This window comes from Triplophysa dalaica, chromosome 9 (genome assembly GCF_015846415.1).
Source record: "Triplophysa dalaica isolate WHDGS20190420 chromosome 9, ASM1584641v1, whole genome shotgun sequence".
Lineage (NCBI taxonomy): Eukaryota > Metazoa > Chordata > Actinopteri > Cypriniformes > Nemacheilidae > Triplophysa > Triplophysa dalaica.
Genome location: NC_079550.1, coordinates 17,863,784 through 17,888,255, shown reverse-complemented (window position 1 = coordinate 17,888,255; position 24,472 = coordinate 17,863,784). Strand labels below are relative to the sequence as shown.

The 24,472-nt window shown below is 41.6% G+C and overlaps 1 protein-coding gene across 1 annotated transcript; it reads right to left on the bottom strand.

Annotated features, from left to right (window-relative positions):
* Positions 1-5,169: 5,169 nt before the first annotated feature.
* Positions 5,170-22,444, bottom strand: irs1 (insulin receptor substrate 1). Its single transcript, XM_056757070.1, is given in 4 exon segments — positions 5,170-7,262; positions 18,492-20,708; positions 20,711-21,749; positions 21,863-22,444. Coding segments are annotated over 3 exon segments (3,261 nt in total). The 5' UTR covers positions 21,863-22,444; the 3' UTR covers positions 5,170-7,257.
* Between the last annotated feature and the right edge of the window lie 2,028 nt (positions 22,445-24,472).

The window sequence follows — 24,472 nt, the reverse complement described above, 5'->3', positions numbered from 1 at the left end:
AGTTCCTTTTCTGCAAATAAATGCAAATAGAAATAATATTTTTACTTGACCTTTAAAGAAAAAATATTGTTCATAGTTCACAGAATGGAACATAATAAACATATCTAAACAAATACCTTTTCTATAAATTCAGATTTTTTTTTTAATGCGGAGCTGTCAAACCTTTGACTGTATTTTGCAATTAAAATATAACTTTTACTATGTCGAACAGCGCAGGGATTTCAGGTCAATTGAGACGTTAGGTTCACCGAGGCTATCTTGGATCACTTTGCCATTTAAGGTATCAGAACATCCCGTCTCTACCAAACAAGCAGCTGTCCTCAGTACGATACATATCACCTTTGCTTTCAGACTACACGCTAATCCAGTGTTTACGATTTGAGCTGAATGCTCGCATTCTGTGCTGTACGCTTTACTTAATCTGAGTCACACACGCTCAAACTGAATTACCCCCGTAACAATCCTTGTTCAGCTTCAGATGAGCGCCACTTGACCACCGCTGCATTTTTGGACTGTTTGTACCAAAAACTGGCCTGACACAATACTGTTCTGAGCTATATTTAGAGACAAACTCAGTCTCAGTCAAAGATCACGTACGGGTTATAGGAAAACAATTTTGTGAACTGCGTGACAGTTCCCCACCCTCTCTAAACCACATCTAACGTTCATTCAGAGAAAAGCGGCAGCCATTGCCGAGCACACAGCTGTTTCAATGCCATTGAGCGGCACTAGAACGCTTTAAAGGTCTTGACGGAACAGCTCGCCCTTTAACCAAAATTGTTTCTGTTCCCCGTATTGAAAAGTGGTTTCAAATAAAAAACTAGGCCCACTTCAAAATATGTCAGATTATCCCGGAGTCTCATGTGGTTGCAAACCAATCGCTGTAAACGTTTTGATTTTGAAGAAAGGTAGCTGTCAACGCCGCATTGGGTTTACAGTCACCGCTGTGTCGGTAATGACTGTTTATCGGTGGTTTCGGCCTTACGGTTAATGAAAGGGTGGTCGGCCACCTCAGGAGCCTTGTCATCTGTTTTTGGCCTGTGATAAAAGGAACCGACTCGTCGGGCTTTGATAGTTTTTACCCTGAAAACCTAAAACTTGAGACTTGGTGGTCAAAAGAGCTACACTTTGTTGGACCACTTGTTGTGCCTTCAGGGTGCAAACGCATTTAGGAGGCCAGATACTCGACTGAATTAATGATACGTTTGGTGCTAAGCCTCCGAGGTGACGTACCAACAGACTTGAAAATAATTGATTTTGTTTTATCTTTTACGTTTCTTTTGATTATATTTAACAGTTTGAATAACAGCAATGGTCAGTTAGTCCAGGACAGCAGTACGCATGCATAAAATATTTGGCGATTTCCCCTTCGTCTGGGTTCAGCTCAACCCGTCTTAGAGTCAGATAAGGACACATCTGCTGAATATTATTCCCTAGACTGCTGTGGGGCCCCTTTATACATCAACCCTTTACATACTACACACGTACACGTTCACACACACACGCACACACCCCTAATGCCTTCCCACCACACGTGCATCCTTTGTTCTCCACTTCTCTCCCACCTCCATCTATCTGCTCTGCGTCTTCACATTCCTCCTGTCTCACACATAATGACTAGTATTTGTTTATACGTTTGTTTTGTTTAGTCTCGGGTAGAGTTTTCTCTTCGCTATTCTTCATTTTTTCATCTGGGGCTTTCTTTAAGCGACACAATTTTTCTAAGTCTACAAAAAAACCTCAACATTTAGAAGGGTTGAAGCGGAGTTAAAACTATTGAGATGTCTTTGTAAACCTAGTGTTGACCCCGGCGTTGACCTCATTTCCCATGCTCATTTGAATTCTTCCCATCCGAGTGATCAGAATGCGGTCTGCCGCTACCACACACACACTTCACTCAGCACATTCCACATTTGCTAATATAGACACACACATGCTCAAAGGCCAACTTAAAAGAGCACGTAAGGAAGGAAACATGTTTTTACTATTACGTTCTAGAAGTGGGAGGGGGGAAAAGGGATATTTAGGTATTAGGTTTTGAAGTATGTCACAAATACTGAATCATAGTCTCAATAACAACACTGTAAAAATGATTTGTTATTTTAATTTTAAAAAAAAAAGTTATACGGGTGCTTTGAAAAAAATTGCGAATTCAACGTAACGTTGAAGAATTTAAGGCAGCCGGTTAACTTGATTTTTTAAATCAAAGAACAAAACAACCACAATACAGTATATACCTCATGAATAACACCACTAAACTGCATTTATTCATATCATGACAAAGATATTGATATCGTTTCTATTGTATTGTCATGTCCTTGTTAATTTTAACACAATCTCATGACAATTCATTACTATTTTACAAGGTTTACAAGTGTAATGCGGTTCAATAAAAGGAAGGAAGCAGGCGGGAACCGGCGAACATTTAAATAAAGTTTTATCAAAACAAACAAACAATAACACGGAAGTAAAAGACCGGCAGCAACCTCATGGTCGACTGCCGGCCACATAAATACAAACGTAAAACATATGTCCGGGCCCGGTCCTCTCTCGCCGGCAGTCCGGTCGATTCATCCTTTTATGCTCCCGGACTCCTTCGTGGGATTCCTGATTTCCACTATCACTCACGCCACCGGCCCCGCCCCACGGCTCCCGTCCCGCCTTCCTCATTACAACAAGGTTTTACATTTTGATTTTGCTTTTGCGCCGGACGGTTTAGGACTGATGCTTCATTTTTTCTCTCATATTTGTATATTTCTCTGATTCATGTCATACAAATTTATACAAAATAAAATAGTTAAATATTAATGTAAGACCGGCTCACAGAGATTTAGCATAAGGCACTATAAACTTAGATAATATTAATAACACTAAGTTTGTCTATGGACAGGACAAAGCCACAGAAAACAAAATACAGTTTTACTGCTACTATGTTTAAATAGCTGTTCTTATACTTCTTTAAAAGCTGCTGTGTCAGTACATTCTTCAAAGTGAACGTGTACACTTACTAAAGCTTCATTATTGGATAGCAGATAGATCAGATTATACAAACTAACAATAAAGTCGACAGACAACTGTGTGCTTGTGTGTGCTCTTAAAAAGCCATTGTGTGTGTCTACACATTCAGATGTTAGACCTCTGTCATTCTCGCTCTGTAATGAGAGAGCAGGATTGTCTGTCAATCCTGTCACTCAGCTACCTGCTTTCCTATAAACGCTTTATAAAACAGGTGTGTGTGTTGGCAAAGAGGACGGCCTCTAAAATGAATACAAGACAGTCTTTTAAAGAGATTTTTACTGTAGGTTTCAATGCATCAATACTATTCATTGTTTGTGGATGCATTTAAAACATGAAGGGTCAACAGCCATACGGAGCATATGAACACCCTAACAACCCAACAGCAATGCCCTAGCAACACTCCACCGTATGGCAGCATTAGGTTTGGAACAACCACCACTGCTAAAATCATATATTATATAGTTGTGATATATGAGCCTTATATGTATGAGCCTTATCAATATGGGACAGTTTTGGGGGTGAAAGAGCTAACAAACAAACACAAAGCAACCTTACAGCAATGTGCAGGCAACAATCCACCCAATAGGACTGGCAACATTAGAACCACTTTAAATATCTATATATACACCATACAGTCAATTAAATACGGTATAACATGATTTACTGTAAATACTTAAACATAAACCAGAACATGGCAAGTTGGACGTCAAATTTGTTTCCCAGTACAGTTGTGCTTTATTCCATTTAACCAATGCATCACTAATCTAAAACAGCCAACGAGTGTGCTTACCGAATGCTAATTCAGTTAAAGGGGGAATCTGAGGACGCCACCCCCAGCGCAAGCCCTCGTTCTACGGGACAGTGAAAGCTGGGACACCGCGTTCTCGTGGAGGACGTTTTGCCAACGTGTTCAGATCTGATTAAATCCTCTGTTGCCAACAATCAGGGCAAAATCCCTGAAGCTATCACCTCAACCACACAGCTTAAGATCCACCTGAGCTGAACCTCTCATTGCACACACACATACACAGCAACCGCATTAACACACACATACAGAAGAATCTTTTGTTTGTAATGGAGCTACACCGAAGAAATGCTTGAGGTGAACTTCATCCACGGTGTTGTCCACATGTCATTCTTTCCCTCTCCACAATCTGAAAGACTTTCCATATGTTGCTGGTCTCCAGAGCCCGGTCTACGTGCTGTAATTCAAGATGTATTAACAATCTCCTGTTTAATACCTGACTTTTTCAGAAATAAATGCCTTACAGGAGTAAAGGAGTGACTACATAAGAAAGATAAACAAGGAGGGCTATCAAACTATGCTGAAATATAAGCTCTACCTCTGAATAAGTGCATTTCTAAGAGACAGTATGCAAAAATTAGGTTTCCAAATACATTATTCTGCAATAAACATTTTCTGGTGCTGGCGTGAAATACTGTAAATAACATTTACACGTAAAAAAAAACATTCACGTAAAATTGTTCTTCATGTTTTCTTCTGTAATTTGACTTCTTTTAACCATATTTTTCAAAAATAGTACAAATCTGTAGAATGACAAATGTTTTCTTTACAGTGTAGGTAAGCTACCAAAATGCTTGAAATATTGTAAGAAAAACAAGAACTTAAGTTATTTAGTTTACCAAAATTAAAAGTTTAAAAACATTTTATATTTTATAAAATACTGATCTAAAAAGTTTTGTAAAAACGAAGAAAAACTTGAAATGCTGCCTAAAAATAAACCAAGTTTAAACAAAGTAAACTTAAAATTATAATAATAAACTCAAATAAAAATATTCATCTTGTGTAGCAACACAAAAAAAATTAAGCAATACATTATAAAATGATAAAAGCATACACCAAAATCGCTAAAACTTAAACACAAAAATAAAAGCTAATTTAAAATCAAACTAAAATCAAAACTGTAATAACTCTGATCACCATGATCAGTTTGATTCTGAAACAGTAGGTTGGAAAGTAAGAATCGGTGACTGCATCCTATCACATTACTGCAATACTTAATTAAATGTATATTTTAATATGCACAATAAGAATATAAATGTGTATTGAGAAGGTATAGTAAACACAACCTTTGTCTCATCTTGCACACCCTCACTCATTCATAAAAGACACATCAGACAGGATCTTCTGAAAAGATAAGCGCTTCTACTTTATTAAACATTAATATTCCAGAAGATACCAATCCTCTAAACGGGAGTCAATTTACTGCTGGAAATTTCATTCGTAAAACAAACGTTTTTGTGCATAAATCCATTCATCTGTACATACACTCATATCATTACACTGCTTCAATTTACTTGAAGCGACCAATCACCTTGCTTTAAGCATTCATAAACACCTAATATCCCTGGTCTGTCTAATACCAATCATCATTAATAAGGAAATATCTTTATACAAAGAATTATATACATGGAAGAACAAATTTGGTTGAGATGTTAAAAGTCTGGCCACATAATGGTCGCCAAAGTGATATCTCACAAACTGGAACATCAACACAACCGCAGGGTGTTTAACTGACAACTGCAATCTAATCATTGACTTTAAAGGAGCCTATTGGATTACAGGACTGTAACAGCCAATAAAGGTTAAGGGAACACAAGTATTAAAGGCTCCCAAAAATGATTCCATTTGAACATGGAGGGGAGGGGGAATTTGATCGAGGAGTCCCTGATGTGCATAATACATCATCATTTTTTACAAAAAATAAGGAAACTCTATAGAACTGTAACATTCTCTCAAAAAGTTGGACTACACATTTTACCATAAAGCAAATATTCCCCACAAAAAAAGACCTTAAAAGCAGTAGACACATTTTATAAAAGATGTGTCCAAAAAAATAGAACGCCAACCATGAAATGTTAAATACTTCAACTCTTAAAAGAGAACCAAGAACAACATTTCTATATTCAATAATTTACAGATTGTTCATTGTTTTCATTTCAGCAGCAGTTTTTTCCTTTTTAAAGATGTTGCTGTGACCTTAGCAACGCCACAACATGAGTTATTTTAAGCAAAATATAAACATAGGAAGTAACTGTAATAAAATAAAACAGTCTCAAAAAAATAACTTCTTACTGGCATCCAAAACCGAACAGCAGGAAACTAAAAAAAAGAACCAGTACCGCTGTTTGTAAAAGTAACTCGTACTCCATTGAGGTTTAGAGTTTTGCCGCAACCCGCTGAACCGTTACCGAGTTTGACCCACTAATGCTGATAGACTTTTATCAGTAACGTTAGTTCATTCATGGGATTTACACACCCATGAACCCAACTACTTAAATAAGCTCTTTATTTTGCCCAAGCAGGGCTGTAAGGCCTCATATGTACAGATCCTAGCGCAACTGAATAAAGAAAGTTCGCCACATCATGAATCTGCAAAAAAGTACCAACGTTCGATCTAGAAGCCAAACCTGTACCAGTAAAAAAACACAAAGCAATTCAGTACCCACTTTGTTGAATCTATATATGATACGACTGATAAAATGTAACGTGAGCGTAGGATATGAAACATGAATTCATAAAGGTTTAACATCACAGTGTGTGTTTGACAGCATGAGGTCGGTCATGGCTCACAGTGCTGAAACACATTGTGTGTGTGTAAACTCTTTCATATCGTCCTGAGGTCAAGTCCGGGTGCTTGAGGTCGTCCGCACTGTGTGTATAAACGTCAATTGACAGTCGTATGTAATACCATCTGTATGTGATGTAGCGTCTGGTACAATAAACACTGTTCATAGTTACACTGCCGTACCCATATGGTTGCTCCGGTGAGCATCCGTGTACCAAAAAAACATACATTTGACTAATAATGTACCACCGTTTACATATTCATTGTTTCAAAATTGTTAGTGCAGCACCATCGTCTCTACCTCAAAGCTGCAAGATGCTGTAGTACCATTTATAATGGTTTTATTTCAACAGCCGTTTTGTACCTAGTCCTTAAAAGCTACTGTTTGGAGAGTGATACCCAAGTACAGGTTACGTCTTGAGAAGTATGCACAGTGACAGTTCGGTTTTGAGGGATCCGGGTTGCGTGAGGCCTATGGTTAGTGGAATCCAGCAAGGTTGAGGTCCATATTGTGAGGTCTGTCCTTATGGTTCTGTTAGTGTCCGTGTGATGGTATGGTCCGTGATCAGGTTAGTGTAGTGAGTTTCTTGAGGTCCGGTTTCTGAGGTCCGGCTTGTGGTACACGGCGAGAGATTTCAATGCTGTGGCTTCATTCTAGAAAAAAGACGGAAAGAGAAGCAAAGGTTAGTTGATAAAACAGTGCGCGCACAAAAAAGACAAACATAAACATTATTTGGAGTAAAAAAAATCTGCTTTTTAAGAAACATGCATCTACATCTCCGCGTCATGCGCGAAACAAACAAATCCAGACGTTTTGCTCTGACCTTGCTAACAGTAGATAAACAAGCATCGTCGTTTCTAAGGAAATGCAAAACACAGATTTGAATACGCAGAGAGGAGCCAAGTGTTATGACATCATAGAGAGTCGACGTAACCTGCAGACTATCCCATCCACCGCTTCTGGTCTCTCGCCATCTATTCACTTACAAGCGTGTGTGCGTTTCACCCAGAAGCAGAGTTGCCAACTCTTGGCGTCCAAATTGCACCTCTAATCCTCTCAGACGCACACAAACAACTACAAGCTGTTTTCATTATATAACACTCACCACGGCTGCGATTAAAAGATCAGAACATAGACGGAGATCATTTACACACGCACCTGTTCACAATCACGCATAAAATGTTACCGATATACTCATGACTTCACTTCAGACGCAAAATGCAACTTGTGGGTCACTCTTTTTGAAGCCTTTAATGTTCAATAGATGTTTATTATAAATGTGTGTTACCCGGCCTAAAATAAACCACTGCCCGACATTATTTGTCAATCATGACCCCATAAATACACAACCTCGACTAAAGGTGAGCTTATTTGTTTAGTCTGGTTTGATTTTGTTTCCAGACTATTAACTTGAATCTGTCGTGGATTTGGTCATTATAATGTGAATAGTGAAAGAGCGCAAGCCACTGCAACATGGAACGACTTAGCCGATTTGTTTTTCGACATTCAAAACAAATACAAATACTCCTAACTTACGTTTCCGAACCTTTTATATCAAGTCTTGACTGCCTTTCCATTGCCTGTTTTAATACACATTTTAAGATATCCCCAACAGACACAGCTACTATTAAAAACTATACCATAACAATCCCAGAATGCATTGCAATTTTACCCGAGATGGCATACATTATAATCGCTATACATGTATAAAAACAACTCATCACATTTTTTAAATTTCAATAAACGAGCCAATGCCAATCAGCCAAAAATGAAGTCGCTTCCCATGAAAGTTATGCAAAACAGTCAGTCGAGGTGCGATCATTTTAAGACACTCCCTAACATAGTTCTTATGTAGACACTAGACAGGTATGCAAATGACACGGCTCAATTCACAGCATCTGATCTGTCATTGGATTTTCTAGGGTACAACAATACACTTTTTTTATATATAACAATGTTGTGTGTGTACATAAAATGACACAAGGCCCACCGATGGAGCTGAGAAGAGAGCCAAGACCTCAGCTTATATCTACGGGAAGGAAGGACCAGGCCTGAGCTGAAGAAGTCGGTGGCTAGATAGAAACCTCAGCTATAAATACAGCACTGTGCAGCAGTGGAGCATAGAGCCGCGGGTCTGACGGAGCACTGGCGAGAACATGAAAGCCCCCTCACATCTTCTCGGCAGCCCCCCCAAGTCTTTACAAGCGGCCATTTTTAGGGCCTCTTTTCTCAGAAAACCAGAGAGATGCAGAAAATTGCAGAGAATGAAATTATAAGCTGCCCGGACTGTGCAAACACATAGCGTGGGGGAAAAAGCAGTCAAAAATACTGCTCCCGGAAGTCACAACGTCCCGGAATGAGGGGCGGAGCTACCATAGTATTTTACATTACCAGAATTCTTGTAGATATGTCACGATGGACCGACTGCACAGCAACATTCCTGAGGTGTCAAGCATAACTACCAAAATACATACGGTCATTCAAATATGAACCTTCAATGAACTAAGCGAATATATGAGTAAATGAATAAGTGAATGAATTATCCTACAAATGCTTCCCCATGCAAAACTTGATGCCACAACGGTTGCTAGGGTGTGCTATACGGTTGCCAAGATGTTTTAAGGGACATTTATTGCATTGCAGGCTTTCCGTGACTAAGCACAGACTAAAAACTAATAGTATGTCATATATCTAGTTTCATCTTGGGGTGGATGGGTCGGCGCCTGTAAATAGACGCACTCATAAACATTGTACATGTAACACTCATGTTAATACATAAAGATTAAGAATCATGTATGTACAGACGCATAACAGTATTCATTTCACACACACGCTCTCACAGGACAGTGTGGATTTCTGCTGCGGCTGCAGGGACTCAAAGCTTTACTCCACAGAGAACCTTATAAGGGTGCGGGGTGAGGAGTGGCGCTACGACCGGCTCACAGAGCTAACGTCATTCAGCCGGGGAGCCGTGTAACATGCGCGCACACACAGGCATGTTGTGCCAGGACCTGGGAGAGTGGGGACATATTTAGCCCATTGGAACTTCTACACACATCCATCCCCACGCGCTGTAGGGGATACGATTACAGATGTGTGCCGAAGTGAGCGCTGTGATTGGGCTCCACTGACGTCAGAACACAGGTCGTATTCACAGAGAACATTTAGCGCTTGTGCCAAACACACACACACGAATTCAATCCCGTACTTCTGAAGCAAGAGAGGCTTACCAACACAATAAACCTCACTGACAAACTTCCTCTCTTGAATCAATACACTATTAAAGGGATAGTTCCTCCAAAAATGAAAATTTGGTCATCATTTACTCACGCTCATGTTATTTCATACCCTTAAAAATTACTTTGTTCGAATGTGACTGAGTCGGGAAGGTCCTAGTCATCATTCTGTGTGTGTGTGTGTAACTGGTTAAACTGATTCTGTGAATTCTGTCATTTAATCACCCTCAGGGTGTTTCAAACTTGTATGAATGTATTTGTTCAAATGAGCACATAGAAAGCTATTTGGAAGAATGATAGTAATTTTCCGTTCCCGGACATCATTGACTACCATAGTAGAAATAATTAAATGGTAATCAAAGGTGCCCGAGAACTCAGTCCTAAATTCTTCAAAATATCTCTTTTTTTTCCCTACTATGGTAGTGGATGATGTCCCAGACCTGAAAGTTGCTAACACTCCTCCAAATATCTTTCTCCGTGTTCATTGGAACAAATACATTTACAAAAGTTTGAAACAACCTGAGGGAGAGTAAATGATGACAGAATTCACAGAATGACTTTAAACCAGTTACACACAACACACACACACACACACACACAAATGATGACTAAGACCTTCTTGACTACCTCACATTCTCACAGTTCTGGAAGAGAAACCACACACACACACACACACACACACACACACACGCACGCACGGCCACATCAGAGGTTTCCACAACACAACACAAAGTAACACACCAATGCAGAATTCAGACGTCGCTTGACTATCGAACAAAATATGGAAAAACAATAGTCGGCAAAACCAAAATGAATGACCCCAAACAGGCCTTCTTCAAAACATCTCGGGGACAAAACACTAACAGGGATTAAACGTTGGTGTTTGTGACGGGCGAACAATGGCGCGGTCCGTTGTGGAGGCCGGAGAAAAAAACAAAGCATCTATATCAGCTCCGCGTGTGTGTGTGATGTGGAAGAGACAGCGTGTGCCAAATACCATTCCCTTTAGCAAAGGAAAAACTTCCATCTCCCACACACACACCAGATGTTTTGCCTACTTCAGCAAGTTGAGGCACACACACACTGGTTTTCCCCTCCTCTCGCCGCTGTGCTCATCCTAGGAGCTGCAAACCGTGAGGAACTCCGACTCAAAGTACATTTTCCTTCAGCCCAAGATGGCTGTCGGTAGTTGCTCTCCCTGATATGGATGCAGGTGGAAACGCACTCTGCGTACGACTCCCTACCTGTACCTGTTCCATTTTCAAAGAACTTATCGGCGAAGGTTTACAGTGACCCGTTTCACACGCCTGACGATCGCTCTCTTGTTCGGAAAGTTGAGAAAGATAGATATGACTCACGCTTCTCATTATTTTGGACACAAAGGGTGTGTGCTTTGAAGTATCTTGAAACCATCAAGGATGGTAACCAGTGTTAATGCAGTTGTAGCATTCAGATGGTAGTGGTATAGCAATTTTACCAAAAATCTGTTTCACAGTACGAATCATAATATACCGAATACCATAATATAGGTGACATCCAAGAGATATCCAAGACTCCTCATGGACAAAATGGTTATAGTTGTTGTCAAGGTCCAGAAAAGTACTAAAGACATTGTTAAACTGGTCCATCTGCTCATAGTGGCTCAATTGAATTTGTTTGAAGCGACAAGAATTATTTATGTGGGTAAAACAAACCAAAATAACGACTTTAATCGATATATTCTCCTCTGTCTTGTCAGTCTACGGTGCACGTTCAAGAGAAACATTGAAGCATGCACTTTCGATGGGGATAGACGCCGGGTTTCTGACTGACAACCCGGAAGCGCAACTCTGTGTTTACAAGACGTCGCACGCTAATTATAAGGTGATCTTCATAAAATGACGTTATGATTTCGATATTGAGGAAGACTTGCACTTTTTTGCCCAACCTGGAAAAGTGCTCTCGTGAATGCGCACCAAATATTCACGCTTCAAAAAAATACTATTTAGCCACTTTGAGCGGATGAACCAATTTATCGATGTCTCAAAACATGCTTAACAACATGTGGGCGAGTATAAACAAAAAAAACATTAGAATTTTGGGATGAACTTACCCTTTAATATTGTGTTAACACATATAATATATACATTTGTTAAAAATCATACAATTTAGCTTTAACAATAGTTACGAATTTGACTGAAAGCATCATTTATTTAATTTCGAAATACATACTGCAATAATATCGTTATTATGAATTCGTATGGCTACGATAACCGCGTATTGAAAATTAGATTTTGTATCAGCCCTGTACCACGGTATCCTCAAAACACAAAATCTGGTACAGTTGACATTGAATGTTAACGAAACGTCATTTTAAATGCTAATACCGGGACACTTCAAGAGAGAATAAAAACAAGTTACAAAAAGACAAAAGAAAAACTTCACCTCTGAATCCATGACCTCTCTATAGATTACCATGCCTTCCATGATGATCAAGTGAAATCACTAACACACAAACAAGCACACGTGATGTGCTCTGAACAAAAGGGGTACGACAACAAAACAAGACTATATGGAAAGGAACATTGAAACTGTTACAGAGAGTAGGCAAAAGAAAATAACAGGCAGCCGCTTGAGGCTCAGGCATGCCTGAGCGAACTCCTATGAAACTTTCCACTGACGCATTGACCTCAGCGACAAGGGCACACACACATACAAAAACACACCAAAAAGTCTCAAGAACTCAGAAACTGACAACCTATATGCGAACGGTGAGGAAGGTGAAAACAAATTCAGTGAGTTCGCCGCGCTTTTGTTTGGACGCAATCGGCTGCTCCGTTGTTGCGGGAGGAAGAACAAACTTCAAAAAGCATAAGATTTGCGGCCATCCTCTAAAAGCAAACACAACATCGTAAAAAAGAACTTAAGGCCGTAAATGCACACGTTACCTAAAACAAACGTACACACAGACACACGTTGATGTCTTTTACAGTAATATCTTTCTGAACTCGCTGTCCTTGCGTTGGCCTTGCCCCAACCCTGACCAGAGAGTGAGAAATAAAGAGAGAGAGGACAGAAAGAGAGTGTGTGCGTGTGGCTGGGGTGAAGTAAGGACAAGAACATAACAGATCCAACTGGGCCATGAGGAACTCGTCCAGACCAACGGAGCAGGGCAGAGCAGGAAAACAGAACTGCTTCTCTCTGACACACATACACACACTGATCCAACAAAGAAACACTCCGCACCAGAGGTCGCGTTAAACGAAAATTCTCCGCCATTGACCGATTTTTTTTACCAGTGACCGAAAAATCTGAAGGCCGTCCATCATTTTGACGGATTACAATAAAATCAATTTATATCCCCGCGTTTTGTCATTGCTAAAATGCTATCTTGAGGATGCAAAATCAAACAATGCTATCAAACAGGAGAGCAGCCGTAACTACTGCGTCACATGACAAAAAAATGCGTCAGCGTTTTTAAACCCCTCCATTTTCCTCAACCACACTACCACGCAAATACTGTGTTTTCAAATGTATCCGCTTTCGAGTGCGTTTTCGAAAAGCTCGGTTTTCATTGACAAAAACATCGTTTCAATGTAGGGCTGAACGATTAACTGCATTTAATATTGATGTGATAAAACGCGGTTTTCTTACCACAAAGACTGCGATTAATTATGGGAATGAGTAGTTTGATGCGACCCGGCTTTCTCCAAAAGTGCATGGGACGGAAGCTTGCTCTCGTGGTGACTGCCTGTAAGTGAAGAGAGTGCGCTGGACCTCATTCCCATCTCGACTGTGCGCTCTATATTTCAGCGTGCTTGCCACGCGTCTGTATTTGAACCATGAGGCTGAAGAGAACGTTGCGCCACAAGTGCCCCGCGATTCTATTCAAAAGACAACTCATTAGTGTAGATAGGGTCTAAGGGTCTGTGTCCACCAAGGCGTTTCTGGAAACGCACCGTTTTTTGAAAATGCGAGCAGCTGGCGTTTTGTTTTCGTACTCAGCGCTGGTGCTATGTGTTTTTCCCACGATCAGCGCCGGCGTTCGACCCGGTGCCCAGAGTTGAGCATGCTCAAGAGAAAATGCTCAACTCTAGGGAGACCGTTGCGGCTGCAGCCGGCGTTATAGCTGAGCTCCTGTCGTTTTTAGCCGCGTAAAGCGACTCGGTGGATAAAGGGCCTACGGGTGGATAAATGGCAACATGAGAACACATCTCAAGTGAAATTTTGTTCATATTTAAATAAAATAAAAATGCAGCTCGAAACTCCTGCACATCACTTCTCAAAAGCACACATACACATCCCCTTCTTGCCAGTGTCGACACACGGACGGCACGCCAAGACCACAGACATCCAGTGCTGTCAAAGAACAAAGCCTGCCACATTAAAACTATTGATAGAACATGTTCCATTATACCCTCTCTGGTCCAGCCAGACATTGTGATCCCTTTAAAAAGACCACCACGTCCCATCCAGGAGTCCATACCATTCTGAAGGGTGACCGCTTTGGTCACCTGCCACAGGCAGAGTATGCAAAACACTTTGTTTTCATGCACCCAACACATCGTTTGGGCCATACAGTCAGTTCAAATGCCTGTCAAGCAGTGGCGGAATACCAGCAGGGATCATTCTCGGCTGAATATAACTAGCTCATGGCTTACGTCCACCGGTTTGATGCCAAGTCTCATGGTGAGAGCAGGAACACTGATACCTGGCCAAGCTCATCACCACATCCTTCCGTTCAGACCCTCACCCGAAATAGACAGCAACACATTAGCGGCGCGAGTACTCCGTGTGAAATTTCTGACAAACTCTGAGGTGCTTTGAAGAACAACGTGAAAGACCACAGGGTTCTATCTTGGGACGGATGAGGCACTGGGCAAAGCTTTGTTGTGGAAACGATAAAACAGCCACACAGTTAATCATTTATGGAAATATTCATGTGGATTATCAGGATCTAATTTGACTTCATAAAGCGGGAAAAGTTTCTCAAAGTTCTTTAAAATATCCAATGTGCAATTTTCTATTCTGCAAGGATCAGTGCAAAAGATCTATTGACAGAAATGCAATATACTATACCCAACTATGTCTTCGGAAGTGTATAAAGACCTCACATAATGTTACCTTAGAACAAGCTTTTTCTATCTAGAGTATACCGGGGGGCCCCTAACATGGAATTCGGCATGTTGTTTCTACAGTAGCCCTAAACGGACAAGCCGGTCTACAGAGCGCATTTCGTAAATACGTTATGTACTTGTTAGCCATGACAACATGTTAGCTCTGTGTCAGCCACCGTATTGCTTCAAATGGGAGCCGTGGAGTGAGCCGTTGGTTGCAATTCACAAACTCGCAGCTAGATGCCGCTAAAGTTTAAACAGGACCTTTAAATATCTTCCGATTTTAACTTTGTCGTTCTCTTTTCACATCAAAAACTATAATTGAAAGGCCAGTTCCTTTACCGCACCATTGAAAAACCAGCTTGACTTCTGTAAAACACAAAAGAAAAAGATTTAAATACTCAAGAAAAGAGTAAATGAACTGAGTGAATAATGAAAGCAAAAGGCATCTCTTAAATCTTATGTATCAAATATGGTGCGTAAATGATCCGTTTTATCTATGTCTGTAGGAAAAAAAACTGTTTTGGATTGATTTGCGTTTCACAGAAAGTCATATATAGTAGTAGGGTACCAGTCATCTGGTTTAAATAGAGCAGAATAAAAACTGAAATGCTAATCACTCTTCACATTTCTATGGAATGCATATTTTTCACTTTCTGTGGTGTCTTCGTACAAAGACCCCGCTAATTTTTGACATTGCATCCCAATAATACTACTTGAAAAATGTTCTCTAAAGACGATGGTGTCCCTACATGCAAAACACTTACTGAAGACCTACAATTTTAAGACCGAAACTTAAAGTTCGTCTTACACAGCCTTGATCATTTAATCCCTTAAACCTACTTATTTCTCTCTTTCTCCTGCTGTGTGCCCCTTCCTACCTCTCCCGACTTCCCCTCCATCTCACCATATCTCTGCCTGTCTTACTTTAACAAGCCGCTCTGTAAAACAGCCACAAAGGCTGCTGTTACATTCCAACCCTGGAGCGACTCACGCGCATACACACACACACGAACACGAACTCGCACACCTCTCATTTCCCCGTTCACATGCATTCCAAGGACCCCATCAAAGAACAGAGCAGCGGACCTGCCAACCTCTCATCTTTCTACTGATGACCTTGACAGTAGTCTCTAGTTTAGCCATTGTTTATGATTCTACTTCCTGTGGCTTTGATAGCATTTCAACTTACTTTGTCAAATTATAGGACTTTCTATTCAGTCAATGAATTGGTCTTGCTAATAGTGACAATATAGAGTACAAACCTCAAAAAACTATTGGTACTTTAGTTGTGAAAATATTGCAGATCCTTTCATATTCTTTTTTTTACGAATGATGTGAAAATAGAATATCCAGTAAAATGTATAATTCGTTTTTATACAAATTATACAAATGTAAATTTTTGATCATTTTTAATCCAAGACATTATTGATTGCGGATTGATTCAGATTATTTGTTTGCTTTAAACAACATTATTCATAGAAAACAAATAATCATCAATGCAATGCATCAATGCATGACTCCAACCTGAAAAGATTCCTTAAGTCTACATCTAATACTCATAACTCCACCATGATCTGATCCCTAAGCCCCACCCCTAACCAATCATGCTGGCCCACCATCCACTGCACTTCAAATCTCAAACAAAGGATGAATGAAACCTAGGTAGACGAAAAAAAAGTGGATGAAATGGAGAACGAGAGAGCAAGAGAGAGAGAGAGGGAGAGGGAGAGGGAAATGAGGACAAGAAGGCACTCTGCAGGGTGACCCCATCACGGTGGCCTGAGGTGGGCAGGGCTTCTAATCGTCTCACTCTGACCAAACCCACCAAAGAACTCTGTCACCCCGCCCCACCCCACCACTGCCCAATGGTAATGCGGCTCTGTGAAGCCCCCGGCGTCTCAGCCTGTGGCCCCTTAATCCACTGTGACACCAGGAAAAAAAGCACTGCGGCACCAGTGTTACCATAGTGATGGATGGCACTGGCATAGAGCCACACAGGAGCATGCGACGGGCAGAACATGTGTCAGAGGAGACAGATGAAATTGGAAATGGCAGCTTTAGGCGGGCACCTGGTCAAAACTGACAAACACATGCAATCAAACATACAGATTGAAAAAAGCAAAAACAGGGCAACAGGTTTTCCAATTTTCCCGCATTTTATGACGTCACATACACTTATCAAAGCCAAGTCATAGCAGCTTTTTTTCTGGGGGGACTTTGGGGTTTTTGCTAAGAAACACACAAACAGACGCGCATAAGGCCTCCCAGAGTCAGAAAACATTGGTTACGCAACACTGAGGACCCTGTATTCCCTCTACCCCCCTCAAATATCTCAAGCAAAGCTCAAAACAGACAAACAGAAAGCGAACAAGTCAAGCAAGCACACAGAAACAGACTGGATGGATACGAGCACATGTATTCAAAACGTATGACTCTTTTTCTGTGGAACACGAAAAAGATGTTTTTTGAGAAATGTCTCTCTGGTTTTGTTTTCGTGCAATGGACGTCAATGAGGGTCAATGCTGTTAGTTTACCAACTTTCTTCTAAATATCTTCTTTTGAGTTCTGCAGACGAACGGCAGGTTCGTACAGGTTTGGAATGACATAAAGGGTGAATAAATGATGAAAGTACAACTTTGGGTGAATCCGTCACATTACTTATAAAAATCGAAGACACTTCCTGTTTTCTATCAAACGTGCTTGATTTTACCCTGAATACCACAATTCCACTCTGTTCGAATTTCAAAACAAATATAGATGAATAGTAGTCTAATCCCTGTGCTTCACAGCATGATCATCGTTGGGGCAAGGAGTTCAGATGCATCATGTGACATCTACGCTGCTTTGCTACGACCCTATATCATGAGGAAAATCATCATGTTTTGAAAAAATGAAGTCTCCGGGTGGAAAAGCTACACTCACTGAAGGGCAAATAAATAAACCAAAGCAACAATGAAACTGAATCAGGTTGGCATAAAAGACCGTCTCTTCAGCAAAGGGGAAAACGTGCAGTAGTGGCAGCTCTTTCCACACGGTTGCAGATTTCTTCCAGCGCTGATTAATATCAAAGACATCCCTGTAGAGCTGAGTCACACGCTAAATAAACTTCCATTCAAAAGAGCGCCCGTGCAAAGTAAGACAACCTGTACGCAAACCCCTCGGTGACTCACAAACACACATGTGTGCTTTATTCTTTTGTAGGATGGAGAACAAGCGTAGACATGCAAACCCTTTCTGCCTTCATTCACAAATATGTCCATTTCTCACCCTGAAGAGGCCCAGTCATCAGTGTGAGGAAATCTGACCCCCCTCATCCCTCTCCTAAGATTACAAACAGGGATTTTCCATAAAAGACTCAACCTGCACAGATGAATGGGGGCTGTTTTTTACATAATCATATGATACGCATATCACCTATTAAATGTTCCAGGCAGGAAGGCAGACAAAAGGGAAATTTTGCCAACACGTATCCTCAAGACACGAATCACAGACTTTATCAGATGCTCTCTTATTAGCCATTTTTCTGTAATCACACACTCGGTCTTACCTTCTCTGTTTGCGAGATTCCCTCTGGTCTCATCCGATTTCTTGAAGTTTATACTGGCGTAGGCGCTGAGCTCTTCTATATCTTCCACAGCTCCCAATTCAACTGGCCGAGGCTGAAACGCATTCCAGTCTGGAACATGCTGCTCCCCATTCTGCACAAGATCCAGATCGATGTAGTTCAGGCCGTTCTGGTCACGACTTGTTACCGTGGGAACTGAAGAGGTTTCCCTTCGTGCATTGGTTACTGCAGTCGGAGAAGCAGGGGCTACAGCCTCAACTGGTTTCAACCACACATTCTCAAAAGAGGCAGAGCTGTGGCGCTTTACGTCACCTGACTGACTGGTCGCCGATGTATCGGCCGACCCTATGGTCGTCGTGGAGGCAAAAGTCTCCGAGCTGTGCCTCCGCCTTCCTTGCGGGTCAGCCCGGATGACCTTAGCGCACTGGTTCCGTCCAGAGGAGGAGTTGACCCTTGTGAATGCACTAAGCACAGGTAAAGGGCCGTTGCTTAACGATGAGATGTCGTGATTGGGCGATACAGAACAGGGAGGGGCTTCAGCATTTGAAAAGGACTCTGTCATCAGCATCATTTGTGTATCGGGATATCTAGCCCGGGCCGATGCCAACTGCATGCTGATATAGTCACGTTCACATATGTTCTCGCAGGGCAGAGGATGAGAGGACACAGAGTTTGATGGGGTGATGATGGCATAGTCCGAACTGGAAGTGGAAATATGCATTTCTGGGCTTAATCGCTTGTTCTGGGACCCCAGCTGCATGTTCATGTACTCAGATGATGAAAGGTCTGATGGGGCCTCAGCATCGCTTCCTGTAAACACAGGTGGAAAGAGCGAGACTAAACTGGCTGAAAATGCCTTATCTTTGAACTCAATGTTGACATACTCGCCGGGGCTTTTGGGTTCTGGGGGGTAGGGACTCTCACGTGTTCGTGGAAGCGTGCTTGCTTTGCACGCATCCAGCGAAAGCCTTGTTGGACGTGTCAGCCTAACGTTGCCCTCTGACCTTTTGGGTCTGACAGCTGACTGTTGAGAGTTGCCTTGACCGCCCAAGCTGTCGCTGCTGGTGGATGATGAAGAGGAGTCGGCGTAAGCCAAACGACTAGAGCCTAGTGACATCCGAAGAGGGCTCTGGTCCTGTTTCCTGTTGGCATGTTTGAAGGAGCGGGGCAAGGAGAAGTAAGCATACGAAGGCCTGGGTGGATCCTCCGCAGGGTTGAAAAAGGAGTCGGGTGGTGTACTGGTGGTAGAACAGCTGGCTGGTGACATATTCATGTAGTCTCCACAAGATGACACTTTTCCTTCCATGCTTTCTACGGAGTGCTTCGGGTTGACACCATTAGTCCACATCTTGCCATAGTTTGTGCTGGCATCTGGAGAGCAGCTGCCACTTGGTGACATCATCATGTAACCATTGGAGTCGACATGCGAGTGTTGCCGGGGGTTGATAATCTGTTGAGGTGCAGACACGCTTTTTGGACTCATGGGCATGTAGTCACCATTCTTTGCTGTTGGGGTTGCAGGCACCACGCCGGGCAGCATGGGCATGTATCCATCATCTTTGTGATCTGATCCAGTGTTTTCATTTGTTCTTGACGTATCTAAGCTTTCCTCCGGGTATGAATGTGTGGGCATGAATGAATGCCTGTAGGTCGATGATGACGATGATGCAGATCGGCTTCGTGGCTGCGTGGGCATCATTACAGTATATTCATCCAGCGATGCAACTGAGGACTGCGATGGAGTTTTCTGATGGCATGGAGTTGGTGGTGACGCACCGGAAGAATGCGTTCTCTTCCGGAAACATTTCTCCAAATCGGGCTCCTCCACCGGTGTCGGCATCCCTCTGGATTGGCTCCGTGAATGGCTCCCGGCACCGTGAAGCGAACCAGGCTTGGCCATGCAGATATAGTTGTTTATCTCCTCCTCCCTGGCTGGCGGGGTGAGGCCCAGCGAGTCTGGCGTGACACTGCGGAAAGAGCTGCGAAAATCACATGGGCTGGATCCGTATTCATCAGAGGAGATGAAACCGCCATCACTGGGGGATCCGGATATAGAGGCACTGGAGCGGCGTGGAAAGAGGCATTCAGAAGTGGACCCGTGGCCGCTGGTGCTGCTGGAAGACAGGCTGACTGGACTGATAGCTGAAGGGGAGCACCGCGAGGTGGGCGTGGGGATGGATCTGCTGTGATTGAGTGGTGGGTGAAGCCTGGATCCCCCTTGTGTCGCTGCGACAGTGGTCGGGTTGTGATCGGGCTGCTGGGGCTCCCGTCCACGGACGCTGGCCTCGACATCGTACCTTCCCCATCGCTGGATGCTCTCACTCTGAAAGAATGACTGTGTTTACCAGGTCTTACAGGAGAAATGGCTGTCACGCTCTCCGCCCGTGAGCGCCTGCCTAGGCCAACTTGGCTGGGGGGTGGATTATTGTGGTGATGCCTCCTGACAGGCACCGAGATAGGGTTTGAGCAGTTGGAAGACGACTGACTTTTGCTGCGTGGTCTGAACTCCTCACTCATGGCTTTCATGGCTTCTAATATAGTCTCATGCATGTTCTGAGCGACGACGGAGTCGTCCACTTGCATCCAAAACTCCCCGGGCCCGGTCACGGCAGACCTCCCGACTTCTATGAAAAAGAAATTTTCAGAGTGTCCACATCTCCTGATGTTCATTAACTGCAGCACCACGGCGGCCGCGTCGGAGTTGAGCTTCACAAAAATGATGGTTTTACTGGTCAGGCACAATCTGTAAACCCCAATCAAGTTTTTCGTTTGACCCAGACCCTTTGGTTTCAAAATAACCTGCCAAACTTCTTTAAAAGCAGGTCCCGGCGTGGTTTCGCCGTAATTATCCTCACCCGCTCCACTGCCTGGGGCGCTTTCGTGGACCTTTCCTCTGTTATGAAGCTCAACTAGGGCTTGATACCACGATTCCTGCTCCGTCTCGCTGTCAGCCGCGATGGCAAAGTATTCATCCTTGGTGTAAAGAGCCACAAGATGTTTGTTTTTTGAATCCGCTCTTTTGTTGATATTAAAGCAGCTTTCAAGGGGAATAGATCTTTTGGGAGCTCCGGACTTGTGTCTCCATTTCTTCTCGTTTTCGTAGTACTCAAATCGGGACGGTCCGGAGGCGCTCGTCGCCCTCAGCACAAAAAACCTTTTGTGCATGCTTTTGGGTTTCCTTAAATAACCCACCTTCTTCACATCCGAAAAACATCCTTGCTCCGAGGTCGGGCTTGCCATCTTGACAACAACACAAATATCACAGAGTTAGAAGTCAAAGCATTATGCATAAATAAAAATGCGACTAGATAACGAGATTTCAATGGATAAAAATATTATACATTTATTTTCACCTCTCACAAGTTTTTTTGTTGCTCCGGCGGGAGGTTCAATTAGCCCGTTAGCACAGCCGGAGTTCATCGAGACCTTCAGTACACGTAGGTTTTCAGCAGCATTTTACAGTAACATAACTCAATTTAAATAATCCATCCGCCATCCTCAAAAGATAATCGCAAGTACCGGAAAGCACCAAAAAGTTTACTTTTTTACGTCTGGAGATCGGAAAGCAGCATCAAAACAAGCGCAGTCAGCAGCGCACGACCCCATTTACCCCGGAGATCAAAGCTCTGTCTGCAAAAATCCCAAAAGTGCAATTAAACAAAGCACCGGCGCGAAGTCTACATCCAGCCGTTATTTACAACCGAAACGTACCTGGTTAATACTTCGCGCTTAAAGTTCCTCCAAAAGTCACTTGGTTCTCCTTTCTAGCGAAGCCGTAAGAGACCAAAACAAGGCGCCGCTCGTGTGTGTTTGTACGGAGTTGAATCTGGGTGGCTGCAGCCTAGCTTGTTACGATACAATAAACGAATCCGCCTATTTTCAAAACGGACGCGTTGATTGGACACATCTCACGTCAATTATCAGAGACGTTTAGGGGGAGGGCCCTCAGAGGAGACGTGATTCAAAAGTTTGATTTAGAGGCTGTTGTTAAGACGCTATGTGACTATCTGTTATTTATACACAACATTTTAAAATGTAAAGTCGATCGTAGCGTTACTGTCTATTTATATAAATATCTGAGTAATAAGATGGAAAATGTAATATGATACACTGGTTTATGAGATGAACTTGTTAATGTAACTATAGCGGCACATTATCCCTTGAAAAAATAACCATGGTTTTATTACAATAAAAGCGTAGAAACCATGTTTTATACTATGTTTAGTCTATGTTATGTATATACTATTTATACTGTATGATTCTAATGTGGGATACGGACACAGCTGCAGGACGCAATCAGAGATTTACCTCAATAATCTTGATCTGTGTGCTCATAGACTACAATGTAAATGAAAAAGCTTAATATTTAAAATAACAATTATAACCGGATCGTCCTGGTTAAAGAATCCTATGAACATAATTATAATTGTACTGGGTAGATGTAGTAAACAGGACTTTCAGTTTTCTGTTCAGTCACATTAGGATCTTACTACGTCCATTAGTAATAAGGTACATTTATTTTAAGAATTGAATCATTTGGATTGTTTTATCCCAAAATGATATCCGGTTTACTCGGAAATCTGTAATACAAAGATGAGCGTTGAAATAAAAAAAACTGAAGACCATTCAATAGGTTTAACATTTAATAAATGAAGCATAGTCCTTATATTAATACTGAACAAAACTGTTGTTTATTGTTTATACGTTTTTGTTTAATTTTACTTGCTTGCTGGTGAGGTTCAAGAATTCACATCTTCTTTCCACATTCACTGCGCACTGCTGCCACCTGCTGTCAAAACACAGGATTGAAGATCCTAATGGAATTGAAAAAAAATCGTTCCCATGTCTTATCTTTCAGTTTATTTAGAGCCTTTGTTTACATTTAATTTACATCTACATTTTTTTGTAACTTTATCATTTCTAAATAAAAATTGTAACAGCAGTGCTGTTAATGTCAAATGTGCCAGAGGTTGCGCTAAAAATCATAATTATCTGTCATTCTCATAGGCTGTGTTGTAACATCCCATCATAATCTATTTTCTCCATAATATTTATTTTCATTTTCTCCTAAGACTTTACTTTGTATATAGAGTAGGCTATATATACCATACACTTTGTATATGGATGGTAGCTTATTACTACTTATGTAATAAAAGTACTGAGTGTTCTCATGCGTGTGAACGCACACTCACTCAACTGGAGGGAGAGAAAGAGACACTTGCATAACACTTAAATGAGAGTTGACCCACTAGGAGGTTGTATTTTGGGTTTTTACCCAACATGATGGCACACATTTGGCCTCAAAACTTCAATATGTCAGTGACTTAATTACTGGTCAATTACTGAAAATGTTTGGTTAACAAAACAACCTCATAGCCATTTACAGTGTTCTGACACACTCTTAAAGAAAGTAATAAAAACACACATATACATTTTCATGTACATTTTTCATTCAAACATGTTTTTTATCCCTTGTTTGCATTATTATTCATTTTTTACCAGTTCTTTAACGAGATAAAAGGTGAGCTTGATTTTGATGTAGAAGTTCAGAAGCCCCTATAGCACCATACAGGCATAATAGATGTGGCTTTATGTAAACAAACAAATTAAAACCAGTGGTGTAATAAGGTGCCAGTCCAGATTAAAAAAAGATTGCATAACTTATTATAGTAAACTTTCCTAAAATTCCTAGATGCTAAAGTGTTTTTGAACAGTACCATAATAAATAATAAGGTATATATTACAGTATTTTGGGGAAAAAATTAAAAGTTCTAGCATAGGCAAAAAGTAAATAGTACACATTTGAAAATATAAAATTTTCTTCATTTTGAACCCATTGCCAACATGATCAAAGGATTCTTATGTGTAGTAATGATTTATGTTTGCATGGCAACCAGTCACAATTTTTTAATGGGTTTCAATGAGGACCTTTTTGTCCAAATGGACCTGAGTGTAAGAACTGT